This window comes from Cupressus sempervirens, chromosome 11 (genome assembly GCF_028749045.1).
Source record: "Cupressus sempervirens isolate cs-2001-9-10 chromosome 11, ASM2874904v1, whole genome shotgun sequence".
In the NCBI taxonomy this organism is placed as follows: domain Eukaryota; kingdom Viridiplantae; phylum Streptophyta; class Pinopsida; order Cupressales; family Cupressaceae; genus Cupressus; species Cupressus sempervirens.
Window position 1 is genome coordinate 186,298,522 of NC_143128.1, and position 26,270 is coordinate 186,324,791.

General features: G+C 37.8%; 1 protein-coding gene across 4 annotated transcripts in view; it reads left to right on the forward strand.

The window, feature by feature from the left end:
- The window catches only part of LOC149528817 (TAF RNA polymerase I subunit A), a 206,966-nt gene that overhangs the window by 128,204 nt on the left and 52,492 nt on the right, over positions 1–26,270 (forward strand). For all 4 annotated transcript variants that reach the window (XM_089809936.1, XM_089809934.1, XM_089809935.1 and 1 more), the window contains exon 7: positions 25,129–25,262. In XM_089809936.1, coding sequence (XP_089666062.1) covers positions 25,129–25,262 — 134 coding nt within the window. The remainder of the gene's footprint in view (positions 1–25,128; positions 25,263–26,270) is intronic.

Sequence of the window (26,270 nt, forward strand, 5' to 3'; positions counted from 1 at the left end):
GTACGGCAATAAAATTGCTATTGTATCTAAGAAAAAGTATTTTATTGCGTTGTTTAAAGGGTTTTTGGAAAGAAAAAATAATAAATATTGTCCCTCGATTCAATTGAATGGCATCGATCCAGTAAATACTCACTAACGGAAAAATAGGGCAAATATATTCGATTTGTTTGCCTGGTCCAACGTTTTGTATTCGTATGTTTCTAGCCTCCATTGCTCCTTGTTTGTGGGTTTTTAACTGTGTTTGGTGGCTCTTCAGCAGTGTTTCTTCAACATTTTTTTGGTCGTTCTTGTGGTTTGTTAGTTGCTCGTGGCTCTCTTGCACGCTATTTTGCTGCTCGTGGCTCTTTGTCGTTCAACATTTCACAAAATTATCCACAATTTTAATTATAATGTTTGAATCAATTAAAACTTATTCAACTTTTTTAAGGTTTGAAGATTTATTTAAAAGTTTTAATGTGATTTATTTAAAGATTGAAGTTTATTTAATGATCTCGGTTTAGTTAAAGATTTTTGTTTATTTGTAATATTTATTAAAACATAAATATTATGCATATTTATTATTAATAATTATATTACTTTATTCATAATATTTTCCTTTTATTTTTCAAAGGAAAAATAGAATGACATTAATAATTTTTATGTTTATTTATTCTTAAAGTTAAAATATTAATATTATAACTTATTTATTATTATATTAATTTATTAACATTTTGAATATTAATAACGTATATTTATATTTTTTTGAAAATTACATAAGGTGAATTTAATGTTGATTTTTTTTTTTTGATTTATTGAATTTCATCTAAACTTCATAGTTGTCGAACTCGAACTCGAGCTTTAACCTTGTGACTTAGGCCACACCTACAGAAACAATTAAATATAAATGGGTCTGAGGTATACTAAATCAATCGGCCCATAAACAATGGTGTGATTAATTATTTATTTTATGACGAGAACATTACAGTCCTCCCATCCCAAAGTTTGCTTGTCGTCAAGCAAATACAATGCCGGATGCTGCAGAATGTGTTCACCTTCCCAAGTCGCGTCGTCCAACGACAAGTATTTCGAGCGTACCAAGTATTCCCTCAAGGTATGGTTCCACAAAATCTTCTCTCGTACATCAATGATCTCAGCTGGTTCCAATGTGAGCTTCCCTTCTTCATTGAGTGGCGAAAGATCTGTGGTTACTGCGATGTTTTGTCCCACGACTTTCTTTAGGCAAGAGACATGAAAGACATTATGGATGTGGCTTCCTTATAAAAGTTCCAGTTCATAGGCAACTTTACGATGTGGCAAACTACACAATAAGGACCATAAAAACACGGCTTCAATTTTTCTTTCCCTTTTGCCTTCAATAAGCACTGCCTATACGACTGAAGTCTGAGATAGACCAAGTCTCCCACTTCGAAACTTCTCTCGATCCGCTCTATGTTAGTGTAGATCATTTGTTGATTTTGTGCCCTTTGTAAGTTCTCCTTGAAGAATCTCAAGAAGTCTTGCGTTTCTTGAAGCCAATCCCTCGCGCTTGTTGCGCAACTGTCACTTAGTACCATGTCAATAAATGAAAGGGGTTCATACGTGTATAGTGCTTTGAAGGGTGCCATCCCTATGCACATTTGATAAGTGGTATTGTAACAGTATTCCCCCCGATGCATCTATTTGACCCATGCCCGTTGCTGTGCCAAAACATAGTTCCAGACGTAGCCTTCTAGCCTCTTGTTCACAATCTTGGTTTGTCTATTTGGGAGGGTGGTAGCTAGTACTTGGTGACAATTTTGTTCCTACCAACAGAAACAATTTTGTCCTAAAAATACTGAGAAACTGACCATTCTTGTCACTAGCAATGTTTCTGGGTAACTTGTGCAGACGAAAAACTTCTCTAAAACATAAGTCGGCTACCTATGCGGCCTAGAAATTTAAGGAGATGGCAAAGAAGTGTGCATACTTTGTTAGTCTGTCAACCACCACAAAGATACAATCCTTCCCATTTACCTTAGAAGTCTGGTGATGAAGTCCATAGAGATACTTTCCCACTTTTGTTCTGGTGTTGGCAAGGGTTGTAGTAACCTGACAGGTAAAGTGTGTTCGGATTTGTTTTGCTGATAAACTGCACATTCCTGTATATTCTGTAATATATCTCATTTAAGTCCTTTCCATGAAAACCTCTCCTTGAGCTGTCTATAGGTTTTGAGAAAACTTGGGTATCCGGCCAAGGGTGAGGCATGTATTGCCTTCACGATTTTCTGCTTCAGTTTAGATTCAAGCACTAAGTATATCCGATCCTTATAGTAAATGACGTCATCCACCACCTTGTATCGGTCATCCTAAGTGTTTCCGTCCATTAGCTTACATGCAAATGTATTTTTGGAATATTCCACTAATAAGTGTGCTTTCCAATCAGTTGAAATTTGAGACAGTAAGCAGATTGCGGGTTTTCTTGACAAGGCATCTGCAACCACATTGTTCTTTTTCTTTACATATTCAATGTGGAAGTCAAAAGCCTGAATCTTACCCATTTTTGTTGCCTCTCATTTAGATCCCGTAGCTCCAAAAAAATCTCAAACTATTATGATCAGTACGCACAACAAACTTGGCACCTACCAGATACTATCGGAACTTGGTCAGTGCATGCACGATGGCCAACATCTCTTTGTCATAAATGAAATATAGACGCTTCGCTTGTGTAAGCTTCTAACTCTCATAAGCTATAGGGTGTCTATATTGCATTAATACCACGCCAGTGCCCTCTACGGATGTGTCACACTCTAGAATGAATGTTTGCATGAAATCAGGTAAGGCGAGAATTGGGCAAGTGCGCATTGCTTCTTTTAACTTATCAAAAGTGTGTTGTGCTCTTTCATTCCACTAGAAAGAACCTTTCTTAGTCAGATCTGTTAATGGTGCACTGAGTTGAGAGAAACCGTTTATAAACCTCCGGTAATAGCTTCATAGTCCCAAGAACCCTCGCAACTTAGAGAGCAATTTTGGTGGGGGCCAATCCAGGATAGCTTGAATGTCATGTCCCCATTTTAAGACATAATTTTAGTAATAATTAAATAAATAATCATAATCATAATGAAGTATAGAAATAAGAAATAAAAATCACATATATAATATATTTTCAATAAAATAATATGTAAAACAATTCAATAATAATAAATTTTAAATGAATAAATAAATAAAAAATATTAAATACAAGAGAATATTGTAGAAAGTATGTTATTTCTCTAAATAAGATTTAATAATAAATTTTAAATGAATAAATAAATAAAAAATATTAAAAACAAGAGAATATTGTAGAAAGTATGTTATCTCTCTAGAAAGAACCTTTCTTAGTCAGATCTGTTAATGGTGCACTGAGTTGAGAGAAACCATTTATAAACCTCCGGTAATAGCTTCATAGTCCCAAGAACCCTCGCAACTTAGAGAGCGATTTTGATGGGGGCCAATCCAGGATAGCTTGAATGTCATGTCCCCATTTTAAGACATAATTTTAGTAATAATTAAATAAATAATCATAATCATAATGAAGTATAGAAATAAGAAATAAAAATCACATATATAATATATTTTCAGTAAAATAATATGTAAAAGAATTCAATAATAATAAATTTTAAATGAATAAATAAATAAAAAATATTAAATACAAGAGAATATTGTAGAAAGTATGTTATCTCTCTAAATAAGATTTAATAATAAATTATAATAAATATAAAATAGATAAGTAAATAAATAATATAATATAAATTAACTAAATCTAATAAAAAGTCAAGAGATGTAATGAAAAGATGTGACTCTTTAAAATTAAGGTATAAAAGGGAGGAGAGTTCATTTTTGTTGATTTTTCTTGGATCTGCTACAAATGTAATAGCACTGCCATTGTATTTGGTATGTATTGTCCAAATGGAAGTCATCTCTCTAATATAGGGTAAAGTATGGATAGACATGTCTATTCATTAGAATGTAATTAATATAATGACAAATAAATATATCATATATTTAATATATTACTATATATATTTGCACTATAGTTTATCCAACTAAAGCTACCAATGATTAACACTCCCTCTTAGCTTAGAGAGGATAAACAAGATTCATACAAAATATGAATAACATATTATCTCAACGTAAATAAATGTTTCTAGAATGTCAACTCATTTGACTTCCTAGTCTATTGAATGCCAACTCATTTGAAAGATGCTACAAACATCAACACTCCCTCTTTAGCTAAGGAAGATAAATGGTATAATCATATTACATATCTTGTGGTCATATGACACATGATATGAAGTGTCATTTAACATATAATACCTAGTTTTACATATCACCTAACACGTGATACCTAGTTTTACATATTACCTAACACGTGATACCTAGTTTTACATATCACCTAATACGTGATATGAGAAATCACCTAACACGTGATACTTAGTTTTACATATCACCTAACACGTGATACCTAATTTTAGAGATCATCTCAATATAATATCAAAGATATGGTCTGATCAAGAATATCAAGTCTCATGATATTCACCATAACTCAAAATTGTTCAAAGGTAATGTGTACTTACCGTAGGAACATTCATAATCTATTGTGATCAGTTTCAACCATCACACGATGTTTATTATGATAGAAGATTAAGTTATTGTAAGATTGTCATCTTCCAATAACATTAACAAATACAAGTGATAATCATTTGGAAGTCGTCACTTCCTCATGATTTACATAGGGCCCATAAGGCATTGAAATGATATCAATAGTATAATAATCAATTAAATCAAGTTAAGTGTTTCACCTTAATAGTGAAACTCCCTCTCAATCACTATGATCGAGATTGTTACAGGTTAACTGAACCCATCTGCTCCCTCTGAAGCTTAAGTTCATCGACATTTAGACCTCTTGAAGATGCTAGACTCCCTCTGAATCTGAATTCTGTATGCTTTCGTCCTTGTGTTTCAAAAATTTCCTTTCATAAGGGGAGCCCATATAGGAAATATAACGCATGAATCAATTTTCATCCTTCATGAAATATTTATCGCTTGACTCTACCATCCGCTGACTGTAGAGATATAAACCTCCTACTTCCACTTCATTTTCCAGTGCAATTGTTAATTCCCCATCGAGTCATGGAATAATATAAGTATATGCCATGGACTTCGCAATGTACCTTGCTTAAGTGGTGGGCCACCATTTATATACGTGGCCAATGAGATACCCTTCCCTAATCTATATGATTTCTTAAACCTTATTTTCTATCCCTTTGTCTAGCTGCCCGTCGACATGATTGGTGGATGGTTTTTCACATGGTATTTGCACTGCCCATTATATATCCATATTTAATCTCCACATATATATTCACACTCCTCTTGATACATGTTAGGTCTTCCCTTTCTGAGGAGCAATTCTCCTTAATATAGGTGGCACTGTCTGTAATCTTCAAGGTGAAGCAACCTCAACCTCTCATAGTTGAGTGAATCTCATCAACCTCTCGAATCTATACATGAGATAGATAACCCAAAGTGGAAACATCCAACCTTTGTTAGTTACACAAAAACTATGATTTGCACTTCAACCCTTACCATTTTGACAAAAATATCATCAAACACAAGATCTCCTAATCCATTAACCAGGATTTAGATTAGCCGTTGAACTACACCCGATCTTACTTGGTCGATTTTCTTCCCGCATATTGGCTACTCTTGAGTAATGTTAAAGATCGAGGAATGAAAATGCCTGCAGAGGTCCTCATCACTAAACAAAATGCCCACGGTGTAGAATCTCACTAGGCTCATAGAGCTTTTTATTACAACCAGAAGCCTTAATACAAATCGTACACAAAAAAAAAATCTTTGAACACATGCATTTGGACAAATAATTTATCGTCATATCTCAATAGCAGTCTCATTCCAAAAATACAGTGTGGCATCAATATAGACTCGTGCCTACACTACTCATCTTTATCACATTACTCGACAACACAATCTTTTAGCAAGCACTTGATCTGAGTTGTGTTTCATCAAGCTCGATCTTCAAATTTGAAACCCATGTGAAATTCACTTGATTTGGCATACACACGTGCTCATTGGATCGAGTAGGAAAAAAACCCAACCCATCTCTACATATACATGGCACATAGAGCCCACACAACCTCATCCAATGCTAATACGCCAGGTTGACATGTTTCGTAGCTAGCCATGATTTCCAAAGATCTTAATCTACACACTCCAATCATGTAAGAGCAATACTGATATTCCATCTCTAGCAGTGACAAGATATTTGGATTCCCTTAGGGCTCCATATGATCTCTTCCACTCCACATCTTTCCCCCATTGATTGATCTTCATCTTTTTCGCCACAATTTGAATCTTGCCTGAAGATAATTTCTCCAAATCGTAACCGTAACAATCATCCTTTGATTTGCTGAGTTAGATGACTTTCTTTCCTATGAGTTGAGTCTCTAGATCACAATGGCATAGTCGGCTGTATAGAATTTACATAGTCGATTGATTAGACCGATTGATGCATTCCCATGAATTGTTCTTTGTTCTTTGCACTTTTATGGGAGTCGCAAGGCAACTTGATAGAGTTTGACCTGCCATTCCTGTGAGAAAATTGTGAACCATCACCATGTCGACGACCATTCCTGTGCTCGCGACTTGTGACCATGGTCGCCGCTAGACCTCCCACGCTCGCCGTTGCCCTTCCTCTCTCTCTTTTTCTCTTTTTCGTGTTTGCTGTGGCCCTCCTTCCCTTGTCTCTACCTGTTTGTTTTGTTCTGTGGTCGTGTTTCCTACCGCGACGAAGTTCCACACAAACTTTTTCATGGATTGCTTGATTGAGGCGTTTTGCTGTGGGTTTTGACGCTGGTGTTTTACGAGGTGCCTGCGACCTGAGTTTTGTGCAAATTGTTCTACAATTTCTTTCGACCATGCCGGCGACCTGATTTTCGTGGATTTCGGGGTGTGCTTGCCGCCTAATTTCGGGGTGTCTACGACCTGATTTTTTTGTTGAGTGTGGTCTGCATTTGTTCTGCCATGGGTGTTCTGTCGTGGGTGCATTCTCCTTGCGCTCACCTCCTCTTTTACATCTTTTTGTAGGGCATTTCCTGTGTGTGTAGGAGTGCCTCTGCTGGGGTTTTGAGTAGGTGTTGGCTTCATCATTCCTTTCTACATCTTTGGCTGCGGTTTATGTTCTGTTTGGTTATGGAAGATATTGTTGATTCAGGTTCAACCCATGGCCAGCAACTGCTCACTTATCAGAGGTTATGCGACAAGATTTCTAGGCTAGAAATAGACAATTTACAATTGAGAGAGCAGGTAACCTCCTTAACTGATGCCATGCTTTCTGCGTAGCTAGACAGGAAAGATTGTAGGGCTAGAGGGCAAGCTGGTTTTCGAGCTGATTATCAGACTATGGATCACATTTTCACTCTACGAGCTATTATTGAGGATGCCAGACACAGATCAGAGAAGGTCTATTGTTGCTTTGTTGATTTTTTGCAAAGCTTTTGATTTTGTTCCTAGGTTGGCTCTGTTTGAGAGACTTAGAGAGGTTGGTATTTCTGAGATGTTACGTTCAGCTATTATGAGACTGTGGTTGGCAGATTCAGGACTCTTGAGGGCTTCTCGGATCCAATCTATAGCACCATTGGGGTTAAGTAGGGTTGTCCTCTCTCTCCTACCTTGTTTGGGTTATATATTGATGAGCTTGAGGACTTCCTCCTGAAGTCTTCACTCCTCGAGGATGGATGTTATCTTCAACAGGTTCTGATCTCCATCCTTCTTGTTCCGGATGATGTGGTTCTCCTTGCTTCCTCTCCAGACAGGTTACAGAGACTTCTTGATGGCTTGGCTTCATTTTGTGATCAACGACAGCTTGTGGTTAACTTGGGTAAGAGTTAGGTCATGGTCTTTAATTGCTTAAAGACCTCTCATCTCCACTTCATTTTTCAAGGTTAGGAGATTGAGGTCACTTCATCCTACACTTATCTGGGGGTTATGTTTTCCGATCCGCATTTGAGTATGAGACCAACTATTTAGCCTAGAGGTAATAAGGGTATGGGTTCTCTTGCTTTTCTTGAGAAACAGTGTTCAGACATTACTTCCAGGATACCTTGTCTAAACTATCTCTCTTAGACTTTGTTGTGCGATTGATTGTTTTTTATGGATCTGTGGTTTGGGGCCCTTCTCTTCTCAGCTTAGATTGTACTTCGATAGAGTGGGTTCAGACTTTTTTGTTTAAGGGGCATCATCAGATGTCACAGGTTCACTCCTCGGAGTGTCATTTTGGCTGAGTTTGGTGCTCATCCTTTCTATCTCGCGACCATCTTTGATTTGGTTTGGTTCCTCCATCGCCTTTGTGGGTTTGTGGATAATGTTGGGGATCGTAACTGATACTCCTATTTAGCTTATTGTTCGTTTGTTTCTATTGGCAAGGCTGAGTTTGGTTCTCGTGCTCGCTGTTGGTATGCACAGGCTTCTTCTTTACTGGGTTTGATTGGGATTGATATTGATCGTCTCCCCCCTTTCAGTTCTCATTGGATGCCTTCACTCATCTTCTCCCATCTCGACAGGAGTTGAATGAGCATTTTTGGCTTCACATCTATAGTCGTTACATTGCCACTACCTAGGTTAATGCTTCTGGTGGGTTATGCCCGTAGATGTCCTTTTATACAGAGCACTTTTTGGAGATCTCTGATGGGATTATTATCCGTCCTAGCTACCTTTCTTGGCGATGGTCTCATGTCCTATGGATCTCCTTAGGTTCTTTCAGAGTTGGTTCTCACCATTTTCAGGTTCAAACTGATAATCATATTGATAGTGGGTAGCGTATCTGTATGCTCTGTACTTTAGGGAGGTGGAGACCAAGGCTCATTTCTTTTTTCAATGCCCTATATACTATGAGATTAGAGGGAGATGCTTATATTTGTTCTAGGAATGCTTCTCTCTCTATGACTTTTTCAGCTATTATGATCAGAAATGTCTTGCCAGTATGCACTATGATAGCATGATCTAGTCACTGCTTCTACACTGACACTCGTCTACTTAACTCATTACCGCCTTTTTTACACCATTATCTCCTTTGTGTGGGGTGAAAAGGCCTTCGAGCTCTATTAGATCTACTAGGCTATCCAGATGTGTTAGATCCCGTTCCGGTTATTTGTACCAGCGACACTCCTCTGCGAGTGGCCAAAGATAGTACAGTGCCTCTACACGTCGGTATGTGTATCATTCAATGATTGATTTCTTTTCACCTAAGAATGACTCCTAGTCTCTCTTAGCGTTTTCTTTGTCTCTCTCTTTATTGTTATTGCTTTGGTTTTAGTCATTTATTTTCGAACACCTTTGTCTGTTCCTGTTGGTGTTTGTCTCACTATGGTAATCTTTCAGTCCCATAGACCTATTTTGGTCTTTTGTTGGACATTAATATCATTATCTTATCTTATCTTATTCCTTGTTCAATCCATATATACATCTTTATTTCTTTTCTTACATTTTGTAGCTCAACTGAGCTTTGATACCATGTTGAGTTTTCCTGGATTTGCTGCAAATGTAATAGCACTGCCATTGTATTTGGTATGTACTTTTCAAATGACAGACATTTCTCTAATATAGGATAAAGTATGGATAGACATGTCTCTTCATGGGACATGTCTATTCATTAAAATGTAATTAATTTAATGACAAATAACTATCTCATATATTTAATATATTACTATATATATTATATCTCACTTATATATATATATATATATATATATATATATATATATATATATATATATATATATATATAGATTTGCACTATAGTTTATCCAATTAAAGCTACCAATTATTAACAATTTTAAAGAGGAAGGAAGACTGAGAAGAAGAGAAGAGTAAAAAAAAGGATTATTAGAAGAGGAATGAGAAGAGAACAAGTGACTTTTTCAAATATTTTTAATGATGAAAGGATGTGACTCTTTCAAAGTGTTGTGATTATGAATGGTTGTGACTCTTCAAATATATTTTAACTATGAAGAGTTGTGACTTTTCAAAAGGATTCTAATTATGAAAGGCTGTGCCTTTTTGGTAGAATTGTGATTATGAAGTGTTGTGACTTTTCAAAGGATTTTGATATGAAGTGTTATGACTTTAACAAAGGATTGTGATTATGACTTTTCAAAAAGATTGTGATTATGAAGGTTTGCAACTCTTTGAAAAGGACATAGATTATAAATAAAACATGGGAGGATTAAAAAACAATTATACCTAAGAGAGTTGAACTACAAAAGCATAAGAATAGAGAAAGTAAAGAAAGTAAACTAATGTATATTGACTGTTGGGAATTGAAGTAATATATATTCTATGAAGGATTATAAAATGAAAAACTAAAGGGAACTAGAGTGTGTTCATTTGATATTTTTATTTCATAAATAAATATGAATCATTTGGTCAATAAACTTATCAAGATCAAGGATTGAGATGAGAACTTTATAGTTCTCATAGAGATCAAGTAAGAACTTGATAGAGTGCATTCATTAGAATGTCGAGATTGTTTTAAGAAAACTCAAAGATTAGAGGGCATTCTTGATTGAATGTCGGAATTCTGAATTGGAACCCAGAGAGCGATTTGTAGAGAATCTCTTAGAGAATATATATTGTAGTGGTCAAACATATGCATATGTCAGAGATAACAAACTTGGTTAGAGGTGGGATCTCTAACAAGTAGTGTTACTAGAGATCCCAAAGAGGCCTAAGGAAGATGTTCTTTATATGATAATTACCTAATTGAGATACAATTCTCACCAAAGGGTTAGGTGGTTTAAGAAGGATTTCTTCCGAAGGATTAGGAAGAGTAGTATGGGTAGTATTTAGATTAATGTTTACTTAATCCAATATTTTAATGTGTTTCACATACAATTTTTCTATGTTATACTAACGAATGGTTGCAGGTTATAGCATTCAAATTAAATCTGGACAAGGGGACATTACATTGAATCTTTTCCTAGTGGACTTGTACTCCATATGTACTGACAACGTGCCCTAGGTACAATATTTCTATCATCTCGAATTCACACTTGGATTGCTTAGCGAACAAGAGTGAGCCTTCATGATCCCCGGGACTTCATCCAAATGTCTCAGGTGTTCTTCCCAAGTTTTGCTATAAATAAGGATATCATTGAAAAATACCAGCAAGTACTTAGGCAACTGTTTGTTGAAGATACGCTTCATGCAAGATTGAAAAGTAGCCAGTGCATTTGTTAATCCGAACGGCATGACCAGGAACTCATAATGCCCGTAGTGACAACAAAAAGCCATCTTCTCCATGTCTTCTTCCTGCATGCGGATCTGATGGTATTCAGAACGAAGATCTATTTAAAAAAAAAAAACCGCACCATGCAACTCATTTAAATAATTCATCGATCCTAGGAATATGATATCTATTTTTTATTGTCTTCTTATTCAGCGTATGGTAGTCCACACACGTGCATCGTCTCATCCTTCTTTTTTGCCAATACTATTGATGATGCAAAAGGGCTAGAGCTGGGACAGATCCGTCCTTTGTCAAGTAGCTCCTGAATCGTTTTCTCGATCTCATCTTTGCATATTTTGGGATGGTGGTATGGTGTGGTGATTACTGGTTTGGTGCCAGCTTCCAACTCGATGGTATGCTTGAACTCGTGATGGAGGGGTATGCCAAGAGGAATGTCTATAAAAACTTTATCATGGGTACTCAAGATATTCTGAAGATCATCATCCTAGTGGGGGGTTTGTTGTCTTTTTATTGGTTCCGCTGAAACGAAACAATGTGCAACCCATGCAATGTCATCATGTCAAAAAATGGCCTCCATTCGCTATGCTGAAACTTCCTTCGGTCCCTCATTGGCCATCCCACCAAGAACAACCTTCTTCCCATCGACAACAAAAGTGAAGTCCATCCACTTGAAACTCTGTGTGTACTCATCAAGTGTCTCCATCCACTGTATGCCTAGAATAACCTCCATATCATTTAGGTCCACTATAAAGCAATCCTCCGTCACAATGTGGTTAGCCATGGTGATGCTTAATTGGGGGCCAAGGTGTGTACAGGGAAAAAGTGTTCCTTCGGCAACCTTGACCTGGAATCTTGTGTATCTCAATAGATAAACCTCTTCTTTTGACCATAGATGAGTTTCTAAAGTTTAGAGTGCCTCTGCTATCGAGTATCACAATGACCCTTTGTCCTTGAAGGGTTCCCGCACACGAAATACTGTACATCTCAAGCTCTCGGCTGAGGTGATGGTTCTTCCATGCCATACCAATACTGCAATCCTCTCCGTACAGTTCAAATTAACCATTTTGGAGTCCTCCTGGATGTGACCGTCCTTTGTGGATAGATTCTACTGATCGTCCTCATCATCAGACACGACTTTGATGTAGTGTATTGTCCCTTTACCGAGGCATATATGCCCAGGTTCCCACGACTCCTATACAATTGAAACATATTTTCTTCCTTTGGAGCTCTTGTCTGGTTGTAATGTCCCCATTTTTTTTCGGCATCAGAGTTTGAGGGATTAGCCTATTATTGTGATTCTCACAAGTTAGTTATTATGGATAGAGGGTCTTTTGTGGAAGTGGCTTGGCTTGGGAGGGTTTTATCTTCTCCACATCTTAGTAAGCTACAGGTTGGTCTTCATTTGGCTCAAATCGGCCTTCGTTTGGGCTTAGTTTTGTGTACTTACTATTTGTCGAAAGTTGGCGTTGATTGAGATGAACTCTTTCAGTGCATTTGGTCACATGGAGAAATAAAAATTTCAAACGACATATTTAAATGATGAGTATTTTGGGAGTTATTATATTTTTAGTGGCCAAATTATTATTAATTATTAAATGGCTTATTATAAAGTTATAATTTTACTTAAGTTGAGAGTTGAGTTATCATTGGAAAGTGCCATTTATTAATTAGTTAAGCCAAGTCAAGTGAGAATTTAATGGAAGCTTCTAATTAATGTTGTGTGGTTAAGCTTCTTGAGTGAAGTTACGTGTTGGCAACAAAAGGGAATCTGGAGGTTATAAATAGAAGCGCATTTGTTGAGGAAAGCACGCTTTAATATATATTTGCTTTTGTTGCCTTTGTGGCATTTTCCCGAGTTTTGAATTTTGTGCCCATGCTAAAGTGTAATGATCCCATCTTTTGGCCTTCACGTTCTTTTAGCAGTTGACCAAGTGTGTGTGCGTTAGCCTTGTTCTACATGGTCCCGAGGGCTAACGAAGGGTTTAATGGGATCCTGGAGTGTTTTGGCCTAGTCATTTCCAGTTTGGGCCAAAACGAAGTTGATTTACTCAGTTTCAGGCATACTTACTATTTTTTAGTAAGTCGGCAGGACACAGTGCAGGTCAATTTTGGTGATTGGATTCGATACTCCTCGGTGAGAGCTTTCCGATGAGCTATCACTCGCATTATTTGAAGTCCGATTGCTAATACATTTTAATCCCTGAAGTTTCGTTAAAGCAACTTCTAATTTAATTGTAAAATATTAAAGTGTTACTTTAATATTTATTTTATGGTGATGTGTACCCAAGGGAGACATAAGGGGTATTTTAATATATGTTTTATATATTACACATCTTTATCCCACATTGCCCATATGAGTTGAGCGGACCCTTGGAAATAGAATAAAAGGAAGCATTTGTGGCTTCATTAGACAGGTTGAATATGAGAAGAAATTGGTGTGTGAGTTGCAGCTTTGTTTTTGGCATTTGAGGACGTCTATCCTCTCTTGTAACATTCTAGACGTCATTCCCTTGGGGTTTGGCCTTTGGAATTCTTTCTTATTGGCTTCATTATCAGGCAGTTTAGTTGCATTTCCGGCTACAAGCAGATTTGATATTTTGCTCATATCTTCTTCACTACTTGTCCGACGCTTATGCCGCTTGGAGGGAATGGTATTATGAAGGTAGTGGACTGATTGGAGGACAAAGTATTGTAGCAGCAAGTTCGTAAGCATGGGCTGGAGTATTATGACAATATTGCTGAAGTAATTAGTGAGTTGATAAATCTGCTATGTATTTGATTTTATGAATTCTGAAAATAACATTTTATTAGCAGCGGTTCATTTCCACTTTGCATATCATTGTAGTTGCTTTCTTGTCTATGTTGTATGATACCAATTCCATGCACGAAACACAACAAACAATAAACGTTTGATTTCCGGAATTATAAGGGGTTTAAAACATTAAATGGAGAAATAAGAAGTTGAATGCAAACTGTTTGACATAATTCCTTTCAGCAATTTGGTTTAGTTTTTTGGGACATCCAGGGGTGCCCATTACATAAAGTATAAGGGTTTCTGAGTTTCAGAAGATTGTTTAAAGTCACTGCTGATGTATAGTGGTTTCATTGGTTAAATCTCCTATCTGTGATTATCTATGTCTGGGAGATTGGGATTATAATTCTGAGAAATTCTGAGTTGGTGTATGTAAATTATGCTAAGGTAAATAATTTGCCCTCTCCTCTTATACTGTGATACCTGCGTCTAAGAAGAGCTGCAATCTGGAGTTAGTGTTTTTCAACTTGGAGGACAAATCGATTGTAAACTTTTTCATCAATTATGGTTTGGCAATTCTAAGTTTGTGTGTTCTCCCTCCTATATTCTCTGTTGCCAAGAGACATTGTGGGATTGAAGAGTTCAAGTATACTTCCATCTGCAAATTTTATTGGGTGTCTAACTTCCAGTGTTGCTAGACATTGTTTATTTGCAAAATCTAAGCAGTGTGGGAGGCTTTTAGTGGTCTGTAATTGAAATAACAGACCTACGTTTTCTTGTTGAAGCCTATGATTCCATTCTGGAGGTCTACGATTTAGTTTTGGAAGATTGTAAGTTATTATTTGAAACCTGCAATCTGCCCATTGGGATCTGCATTTAACATTAGAGGGCCAACATTTAATTTTAGTGGCCTGTCTTGTTTCTAAAGGCCTGCAATCTATTGTCCATGACCTGCGATTAGTATTTGGGGCTGCATTTGACTTGTTAGGGATTGCGATCAGACATATGACCCACTTCAAATCGAACAAGATTCCAAGTTCTTTATTTGTTTGTTGATTTGGAATATCCACTCTCAATTTATTGTTATATAATGGTAATAATATGTTCAGCACAAGTCATTGTTACTTGGCAATTGTTGGTGTAAATACATACTTTACTATTTACACTTACTTAAGTTTACTTAGGTTAATGCATTATTTAATTATATTGCATTATTTTATTATTTTTATTTGTGAGACACTTAGGAGTTTGCACACCTTGTTAGTTGTGTTGACAACATAGGAGTACGCAACTCTATTTGAGCACATGGTGTCTACAACACTGTTTTGCGTGTCCCACCCTTGTAGGCTTATCCTCTCATCACCGCACTTACTTCCGTGCTTAATGGAGGATAATCCATATTTGGTGAACATGTGCTTGGTTGTATGACACTTCATGGTGCTAACTTCTATGCATTCTAGAAGCTCTCTTGAGGCCTTTATATTCAGGCACTCTTAGTGTACTCTATGTATCAAATTATTGAATACATTGTTATTCTGATCATACTCTCTCCATTTTTAGTCTACAGTTGTGCTTGTGTTTGAGTTCTTAGTTCTTGGGTGAATTTTTCCCTTAGGCAAATTCTTACATGGTATCTGAGCATAGAGATTTTCTCATCACAAGCCGTTCGAGACCTCTTGCTTGCTTCATCACCTCAGCTCGAATAAGGAGTGCTACAGAAATTGGTAGCGTCCAGCACCAGATTTGACCTCTCCATTGCGTCTGGCACGCTGAACCGGTGAAAATCGACTATAAGCACACCTACCTTGGCCCAAAGTCGACCGTGAGGCAAATTTTTTTTGCAAATCGAAACTTGGAGGCCCCGATTTGCGGTATGGGTATGGTCATTTTCGCAGATTTATGAATTTATTTTCGGATCTGCATTTATTTTCTCTGAAATTTCTGTATTTTTTTCGTCACATTTTTGGAAATTTTTTTTTAGCTTTACAGGCTGGTAACAGAGAAAAATTTTTGGGCAAAATTGGGCTGTGAGCTCCCGGCCTGCACATTATTATTTTGTGGCCGCAGGTTATTTTTACACAGCGGATATTCGTGGTTTTTATTGTAAGATGGCCGTACACATTAAATCCAGCGGCCAAATCCGCTAAAGCCCTCACAGTCAACCAACGACATAGGCGATAGACCTCACCAGCGGCTCTCTTCATTTTCGTGAGGGCGGCATCTTGTTTTTAAACAACATTGTGGAAAGGCACACAGAGCATGTGGGATTATCCCCACAGGCCACCCCCTGCCCGTCTGCAGATTTTGGTGCCCGCTACAACAAAACTTTCAATCACGATTCCGACAATTTGTTTCGATTTTCGACAACGGCAGCAGATTCTGATAGGTCTTTGTCCTTCCCACCCAACATTGCAACCAGCCTTGGACACGTGGACGCACGAAGAGTTGCCACGCGGACTGCAGCGCACAGTCAGCCCATAGACACGCATGACAGTTGCCACTAAGCCACAAAGCCACAAAGCCACAAAGCCACGTGGAACAGTACTATTTGTCCACGTTAGCAACTGCCAGCTCAGCTTCCGGGACTGCCACGTGCCATGTGGAACCCGGCGTTATTTGCCACATCTGCACCCGTACGTTCCGTACAGTACAAATTGTTGACTCGACTTGCCACGTCAGCACTGGTTGCGATTTTTTGCTGACGTCATTTTCAGGCATTTTACAATTACGTTGACGACCGTTTGACCATCAAATTTAAACTCTCAGTTTCTCCTCCAGACGCCTCTCCAGATTGCTTTTCAGTTTGGCAGACTGACTTTGCGAGCTCTTAACTTGGACATTCGGACTCCGATTCAGGTGCAATTTTTTTTGAAATCAGGTAGAATTTCTTGAATTTTTTCAATGGTGGTGGTGTTTTTTGGTTTTGGTGCACGGATTTTGCAAAAATTGCATTTTTTGGCGACTGTACCTGCATAATCCTACGTTTTGCAACTTCAGAAGCTCCGTACGGGCACATCTAGTCACTTTTTCAGGTTCTGTTTTTTTTGAAAGTGCGTGTTTTTTCGTCTACTTTCCAGATCTGAAGTCAGATTCTAGGGTTGTGTGGACAAATTTCTCACTTTTAGAATTAAGCCTTCTTGGGCATTCTAATGCTTTGATTCTTTTTCAGAATTGTTGTAAAACTAAGCTACAGTGCTTAAGTGATAGATTTTAGCCTTATAAGGCAGTTGTAAAAGAAAAATCAGAAAGTCCACTTTGTTCATTTTGACAAGTGGCCCATTGTTAACGCACTACTTATAAAGTGCCAAAGCATCTCTTTTGGGGGGGTCTTTTGATTGAGTGAAAAGGGGGGGTGTGTACTATTTTTTTTATGTCTCTCTATTGTGCTCTTTTCATTTTTGCATCATGGGTTTTAAATGTCCTCCTCTAACTTCACGCAACTATTCTACTTGGAAAGATATTGCATGGAGTAGATTAATGGAAAAAGGATATAGTTTATATGTAGATGGTACAATTACCCAACCTACTAATGCTAAAGAACTCATTGATTGGAAAAGACAAGACCATCAAGCTTTAGGTCTTATCCGAAGTTGTGTACATAGCGATCTTCTCTTCCACATTAAAAATTGTTCAAGCTCTAAGGAAGCTTGGGAGAAACTTGAACAGTGGTATGGTAAAGTGGATGAAGAAAAGGGATTTCAGATTGAGAATGATCTACTTCTCTTGGATCCTAAGAATTATGACACAATTCAGGATTATATCATCAAAGTCAATGAGTATAGGGCACTTCTTAAAGATTGTGGAAATCCCATGAAGGATGATAGGTTGATACATCACATCCTGAAGCGGCTAGCTTCTGAGTACGGTAACTTTGTTTCAAGTTTTAATACTCACAAGTTAACCATGGGATTTGCTTACCAGAAGCCTTCCTTTGATGGATTTGTAGACATGTTGATTGTTGAACAATCTCACTTGGTGGATTTTGGACTTCTCAAGTTATCTAAGACGAAAGCCTTGGTGGCTAGTGATGCTTAGAAATCTAGTCAAGGGGGAAAAAGCAACAACAAGAAGAAGCAGTGGAAGCAGAAAACACAATCTGAGACACAACATGACTCCTCTCAACAAGGCAGTTCTTCTTCAAACAAGAAAAGAAGTAATGACAAGAAGGACAAACTCTTTTGTGCATACTGTAAAAAGCCAAATCACGACAAGCATCATTGCAAGACAAAAATAATCGATGAGTTAGAAAATCTACTCAAGAAGAATAAGATTCAAGTGCCAGGTACTTCCAAGGATTCTACTCCTAACTCTTCAAAGGGTAAAGGTCAAGCACTTTGGCCAACACAAGTTCTTCTTCGGAATGGATACTTGACTCAGGTGCCTCCTATCACATGGGTTCTTCAAAGCAAGATTTTTCTTCATTGAAGCAGTCAAAGGTACCACACATCTTCGTAGGAGATGATGCTAAAATGGAAGTTGAAGGGAAAGGACATGTCGAAATGGAAGATGGGGAATTCAAAGATGTTCTCTATGTTCCAAATCTAAGCTCCAATCTACTATCAGTTTACCAAATCACTCACCTAGGAGATGGTCATAAGGTTGAGTTCCTTCCCGATTCAATGATGGTGCGAAGTCTCAAAGATGATTCATTGGTAGCAGTTGGGAAAGTCAATGATGACAAGAGGTTATACTCCTCCTCCCACTTTGTGCCTAAGAGTCCTTCCCAAGCCTTGTTGACTCACTCTAATTCAAACAATAATTTATGGCATGAGCGGTTTGGTCACCTTGACTTCCACTCTCTTCAGCAACTTTGCTCAAAACACATGGTCAAAGGTCTACCCAATATCAACTTTTCTAAGGGGGAGTGTTCATCTTGTTCAATGGATATGCATTTCAAGGAGAAGTATGATAAAGGGAAATCTTCTCGAGCTCCAGTTGTTCTTCAGCTTGTTCACATGGTATTAGCAAGACCGTTTGCAGTGACTTCAGTCAGTCAAGGCCGCTACATACTTGCATTTGTTGATGACTTTTCCAGATTCAGTTGGGTCTTTTTCCTTCATCACAAGAATGAAGTAGTTTATAAGCTTCAAGACTTCAAGACTCATGTTGAACACAAGTCAAGGAAAGCCATCAAAGTATTAAGAGTGGACAATGAGAACAGATATGTTGACAGGAGACTTAAGAACTTTTGCAAAATTGAGGGGATTGATCTTTAGAACTCACCAGCATTCAGTCCGCACAAGACAGATGTTGCAGCAATGAGGATTAGGACTCTCAAGACCATGGCAACTTGCATGATAAAGGCCAAGTCTCTTGATCCTTCACTTGAAGTTGAAGCCATTAGCAGTGCTACTCACATACTTAACAGATCTCCTCATTTAGCCTTAGATGGAAAGACTCCTTTTGAGGCATGGTGCGGCAAAAAATCGGTTGTGAGTCACCTTAGAGTCTTCGGTTGTCCAGCATGGGCAAACCTATCTTCCAGGAGATGCAAGGCACAAACATCTAGGCCTTGTACCTTCATTGGTTATGAAGACAGTGTGAAGGCTTACAGACTTATGGATCCAGAGACACATGAGATTTGTGTGGAGAAGGATGTACATTTTGAGGAAAGTTCACCGAGCTTATCCTCTACTCCTCTTCGCACATCATACACAGTGGAAACTGATAGTGACACCAGCGATAGTGCTTCAACAGGTTCAGACACGTGGGGTTCTATCGACAGTTGCAGTGAGAGGTCACATCAGTTCAGTCCACATGGTTATATTTCCATAGTGAAAGGTCCATCCCAGCATGGTACATCTCGTCTTCCAGCTCCAGCTTCACTTGACTTGGGAGACAGACTTGAGGACATACATCTTCTCATTGATGATGATACTTCTACAGTTGTTGCGAGGGCTCACTCTGACCCTCATGTCCGTTCTCTACATGATCAATCTGCACAGGTTGGCGTTATTGTGGATCCTTATGAACAGCAATTAGTGGAGGTCTCTTTGTCAGTTGAGGAGACAGATGGTTCAGTGGAACAGGTTCAACAGACATCCTTGCCAGATCTGCATTCATTCTTTTCAGCACAGTTGGACAGGGTGAACTTTAGCATCAGTACAGGGATACTTGAGCAAGTTTCCGGGCCAGCACACATCTTTAGAATTGTACCTTTGCCATTGTTTCTTCCTAAGGGGAGGAACACCTTTTTGCATTCTTGGACCAGCTTCTTCATTGGAGTAGCTTTCACTTGTTGGCATTCTTCTTTTGGGGGGGGGGGGAGCCTATTCTGTCTCTCTTCCTTCTCTCATTCTCTTTTGTATATACTGGATGTATGTCGTAATGGGGGGGTCTTGATTACTCCATCCATCAATGCATCCTCTTTCATCTCTTTTTTTGGGGGAGGGTTTTTCCCATGAGGTTTTCCCTCTTTCCCCGCTTTATGGGAGATTGCATCTTCATTATGTACTTGGGTACCTAACATGGCCTAGTAGTCGGGACCCATTATGTATCTTCATCCTAGTTCGTAAGCTTAAGGGCATTCCCCTAACTTGCACTTAAGGGGGGGTGTTGGTGTAAATACGTACTTTACTATTTACACTTACTTAAGTTTACTTAGGTTAATGCATTATTTAATTATATTGCATTATTTTATTATTTTTATTTGCGAGACAGTTAGGAGTTTGCACACCTTGTTAGTTGTCGTATTGACAACACAGGAGTACGCAACTCTATTTGAGCACATGGTGTCTACAACACTGTTTTGCGTGTCCCACCCTTGTAGGCTTATCCTCTCATCACCGCACTTACTTCCGTGCTTAATGGAGGATAATCCATATCTGGTGGACATGTGCTTGGTTGTATGACACTTCATGGTGCTAACTTCTATGCATTCTAGAAGCTCTCTTGAGGCCTTTATATTCAGGCACTCCTAGTGTACTCTATGTATCAAGTTATTGAATACATTGTTATTCTGATCATACTCTCTCCATTTTTGGTCTACAGTTGTGCTTGTTTGAGTTCTTAGTTCTTGGGTGAATTTTGCCCTTAGGCGAATTCTTACAGCAATAATTGCCAACTTCATTCTGATATTAAATACAGTTGTATGTGTGAAGTTTATGATTGAATACATCAGGAAAAGACTAGTTAGTAAATATTTTTGCTTTGCCATTACTCGTCTAGAGAAATCTGAGTTTATCATTCAACCTTTCCAGTATATGACTGTTATTGTTATTTTAGCATCATACATATATTTTAAAATCACGAAAGGCACATATATCCAACATACATAAAATAGAAGGATTTCCAAAAATAGAGAAACAAGTTCATTTGATATCTGAGGTTGTTTGAAAAGTGTTTGACAAAATGTCAAACAACTATTAAATTAAGATATAATTGGAGTTTGTTGAGATGTATCCAGCTGGGGATATTACACTGGTAGCTTTGTCCAATGAAGGCTTCATCGACAAAGATTTGTTATCTTTGTCCCTTGGAAATACTGGTTGTTTGGAGTAGGCGTAACCTCAAGAGGACGATGTCGATGATGATGCCATGCTTCATGCCTTTTTAGTAGCCTTCGAAAGGGTGGTAGGATTGAAACCTTTTACCCAACCCCTTAGAGGTTCTATCAATTTGTCCATGAAGAGCCTATCCGTCTCGTTTCGAAAATGTTTGTAACCACAATAGAGACTTTCTGAAATTCTGTGATGTACTAGTCGACCGATCCAATTTGCCTCAATTGTGTCAACTCTTTAAAATTAAGTTTCAAATCTTTACCATCAAGTCGATCTATCAATCCTTCAATTAATTTTGCATAAGTATTTACTTGGTCATGCCTAAATGTGATAGTGCCATGATGCCACCATTCATGTGCCACTCCCTCCAAGTGGAGTCCTACAAATTTAATTTCTTCTTCTTCAGGCATTGGATAAAGCTAGAAGTATTGACCTTCATTACCCATGCTTGGGCAAATATGGATCCCAATCCATCAAATTGTGATAGATTGACTTTACTCAACTTTCTTTTGAGATCGTCGTTAAAAATCCTCGATTTCCTCCTCCAGAATATCTCATTCTCAATTCTGTGTAATTTTTGTAGGATATATCCTCTTCCAAGTTTGCATTCTTCCAGTCTTCTTTCAATTGTTCTTGAACTTCCTCAAAGGTTGGTTTCTTTCCTCCATGTGGTAACTCCGTCCATTAAGGGAAAGTCAACATGGAAGGCAGAGAGCTTGCTGGATGAGGGTTTTCCTTAACCGACTCTGAGCCCGCGCTACGACCATTTTGTTCACTAGATATCTTTTTGTCTTCCAGTTTCCTGAGAGTTTCTTCCATAAGTCGCTGAGTATCATTGATTTGAGCTTGATTCCTTGAAAGATCCCTTAGTAGCACCATAAGTACGGCAGGAGTGGGTTCTTCATCAACCATTCTATCAACTGAATGGGATGTCCTTTTCTGGCTATAAACTTTTATTCACTGTCCACAGGCTAGTAGGATCTACGACTTTGATACCACTGTAATGTTCCTCAACAGGCAAGACGGATCAAGCAACAGGATGAAATTCAAGCAGCAGGATGGGCCAAGCAGCAAGAAAAACTTTGAGGAGCGGGACAGAGTTCAAGCAATAACACACTTCAAGTAGTAGGACAGGCCAAGCAGTAGGAAAGACCAAGCAGCAGGATGGATCAAGCAGCAAAACAAATCAAGCAACCAAAAGAAATTCAAGTAGCGGGACGGACCAAGCAGTAGGACAGATCAAGCAACAGGAAGAACTTCAAGCTACAAGACGAACCGAGTAGCAGGACAGAGAGGGAGGTACGAAGTTGAAGTCATACGATGAAGGAAGCAACTGATGTATCTGTATGGAAGGATTGAATCAAGGAGTCCATATGGTAAACAGAAATGGTCGTATGATATACTGGTTGTACAGTGGAATATGGCAAAGGTCGTATGGAGTGGGAGGGGGCCATACAAAATGCTGGCCATACGGTGGAATATGGCAGAGGTCGTATGAAGCTAGAGGAGGCCATACAAAATGCTAGTCATACGGTGGAATATGCACAGAGGTCGTACAGTTATTGGGTATTATGTGTGTAGGCAACATAGGCAACTCACGAGGCGGAAATCAATGAGATTGAATATGCTCAGATATCATAAGTCATATAGATGCCAAACATTCACCAATAGAGAGATACGCTAAGGAGAATTAGGGTATGCAAATTATCACCGAACATAGAATATATATTAGTAGACCAAGATGGCATTCCGGATGTGCCAGATCTGAAGCAAAGTAATACACCAACGAAATAGGGTTAGGGTCAAATCCCATCGAAACTAGAATAGCCAAGTAGGGAAGATCTCTCACTTCCGAAATGGTGAACAATAGAGAACTCCAACTGGAATTCACAGTACCAAGAAAAATAATCCAAATCATATACCAACTACTAACTACATGCCGTTCTTAAATACCTTTCGGAGGAACTTCCTAAGGGTTTACAAAAATAACCGATGACCACACCTACAGAAACAATTAGAATACTAAATCAATCGACCCATAAACAATGGTTTGATTAATTATTTATTTTATGACGGGAACATTACAGAATAAACTATATCACTCATTTTGCATGTATTTATCATTTGAATCACAAATACTGCAAAGAACTGCTTGATGCTAACCTTTTTTTGCAATGGAATAACAAATTGTAGAAGGGATACACAAGGTATTTTGAAAATAAAGGGAGACTATTAGAAATAGAGAAAATTGAGTTGGAGGGGGGGGGGGGGTGTGAATCAACATTGCAAGAGTTTTAGCCCGACTATTTATTTCAGCACTTAACTATATACATGTATAAATGAATAAACTGATAAGTAAAGTACACAACACCAAGAAATTCATAACATCATGATCTGTTAACTAGGTAAACCCTGGTGGGGATGGTACCCACAAGATATGCACTAATCTGAAAATACTTTGTATGGAATGTTGACCGTGTTACGAGTCTATTTACATGCATATAGTAGATGAGTCCTAAGAGGACAAGACCTTATTAGAGGTCTCAACCTTGTGAGGAGTTGTATTTCAATGGAGCTCACTGCTCATACAATGATATACAATCTATACAATGAGTTATAGATACTACATCAAAATTGATTGTATGGATATCTTCCATATCTGATTTGTCCTTTGTGTATCTCACATCTAATTATGCCCTAATCATCAAAATATCAATATACCGTTATACACAAAGCTCGTATATCATGTGCATAGCATAGCCATACTTTGCATTACCAAAATGTCCTTATATACCCTTTTGATTATCCCGTCCAATTGACCTTCATGAAAATGTGTGTAAACACCACAACATTTTACCAAAACTTGCTGAGGGTTAACATCTAGGATGACATCCCTACATTGCCATGTATTGAATTAACAAGGCAATTCAATTCCTTAGCCAAAATGCCCGATTTTTGCTTTATAGTTTGTACTTAGCAATAATGACCTGTCTTCACATTTTCAATTCAAAACATATGCCAACTGTCATCTTAACACCAGCAAGAATTCTATATGATGCTATTGGAGCAGTAGATCATTGATCCAATTGAGACAGCAGAGTGGGGCTTCCCAACTGTAAGAAACGATGGGGATCAGCCTTCCGAGCGAATCTGTTCGTACAGAATTGTGACCGAACTCAATGGAACCTAAGAAACCATAAACTATGCCCTACCCATAGATAGCCTACTAACTATCTATGGGGGGTAAGGCGAGGCGGGTTTAGATTACATCTTCTACAGACTCCATTCTATCATAATACAAAATTGTGGCCAATTATATTAATCCTGTGAAGCTTGCTGACTAAAACTCTACTTCTGCTGATAGTAATCCTGTATTATACTCAAGCAATTTTCTCATTTCTACAAAAACCAAAACTGTCCTTAAGTTCATGTGACCTTGCTTACATGTAGTGTTGCCATCATGTATGCATTAGTATCTGCCAACCTGCCAAGAGGGACTTCATATTTAACGTCAATTTATAGAGGATAATCTATTTCTATAACAAAATGGATTACAATATTGTGGATCTCATGTTTTGTGTTAACACTAATTTACTTTTCATTTCCTGTGTTGTTAACAGCTTGAGGGCTAGGCTTGCAGAGTCATTGACACCAAAACAACCGAAATTGCTTATAGACTGTTATGAGGAGCTTTTGCGCAAAAATCCAGCTTCATATCAATCACTAAAGTGTCTTGTCAAACTGCACAAGAAAGGTGGGAACGTTCTTTACTGTTTATTGTGAGAAAAGTTGGTAGCATATATGATGTCCTCAATTCTTTAAATTGTTAACATTTAGATCAGCTAATACCAAAACAGTAATATTTCATCTAATGAAAGCATATTATTTGTGTTTATTACAAATCATCCTACATCGAGGAGAGCCTTCAACTAACTGATGCTTGCCTTCTTCACGCTAGAAATCTACTTCACTTTATGTTCTACATAGAGATGAGATTTCAAATGATGGATTTGGAAGCTTCATATCATAAATTTGTGTCTCCATAAAAAGATAAAGTTCAAGATTAATCTTATAATTGTATCTCAATGAGATCAAACTTATAATTTGTAGCTGTTTGTATTTGTCTTTTATAGAAGGCCTGTAACAATTAATATTTCTACTTTAAATCACTTGCTTTGAATCATAATGCATGTTCGCAAATAAGATATTTACAGCATTAGTGCAAGTCTGCCAAACAGTAAGGGTATGTGATGCACTTAGATACACTTGTCTACTCTGTGAGGTCCACCACAAGACATGCGTTATTGGCAGTCAATTATTTATTTGGGCCTATTATCCAATGCGGAAATAAGCCATTTTTGTGCAACTCATGTCAACTTATTCCATTCCTATTCCAGCAAAGCAAAGTCATAAATTGATTCAGAAGTTATCCTGACAATAGTGTAGTAATGGCTACCTGGAGCCATGTGTGTTTTGTTGAACTGTTGTTCTAATTGAATGTTTTAAACTGTTTATTTAACGAGAAAAGTTGGTAGTGTATATGATATTCTCAATTCTTTACATGGTTAACATTTAGATCAGCTAATACCAAAACAGCAATATTTCATCCAAATGACAGCATATTATTTGTGCGTTTATTAAAAATCATCCTTCATCAAGGAGAAGCTTGACTAACTGATGCTTTCCTTCATGTTAGAAATCTACTTTGCTCTATGTTCTACGTAGAGATGAGAGTTCTCAATTCTTTACATGGTTAACATTT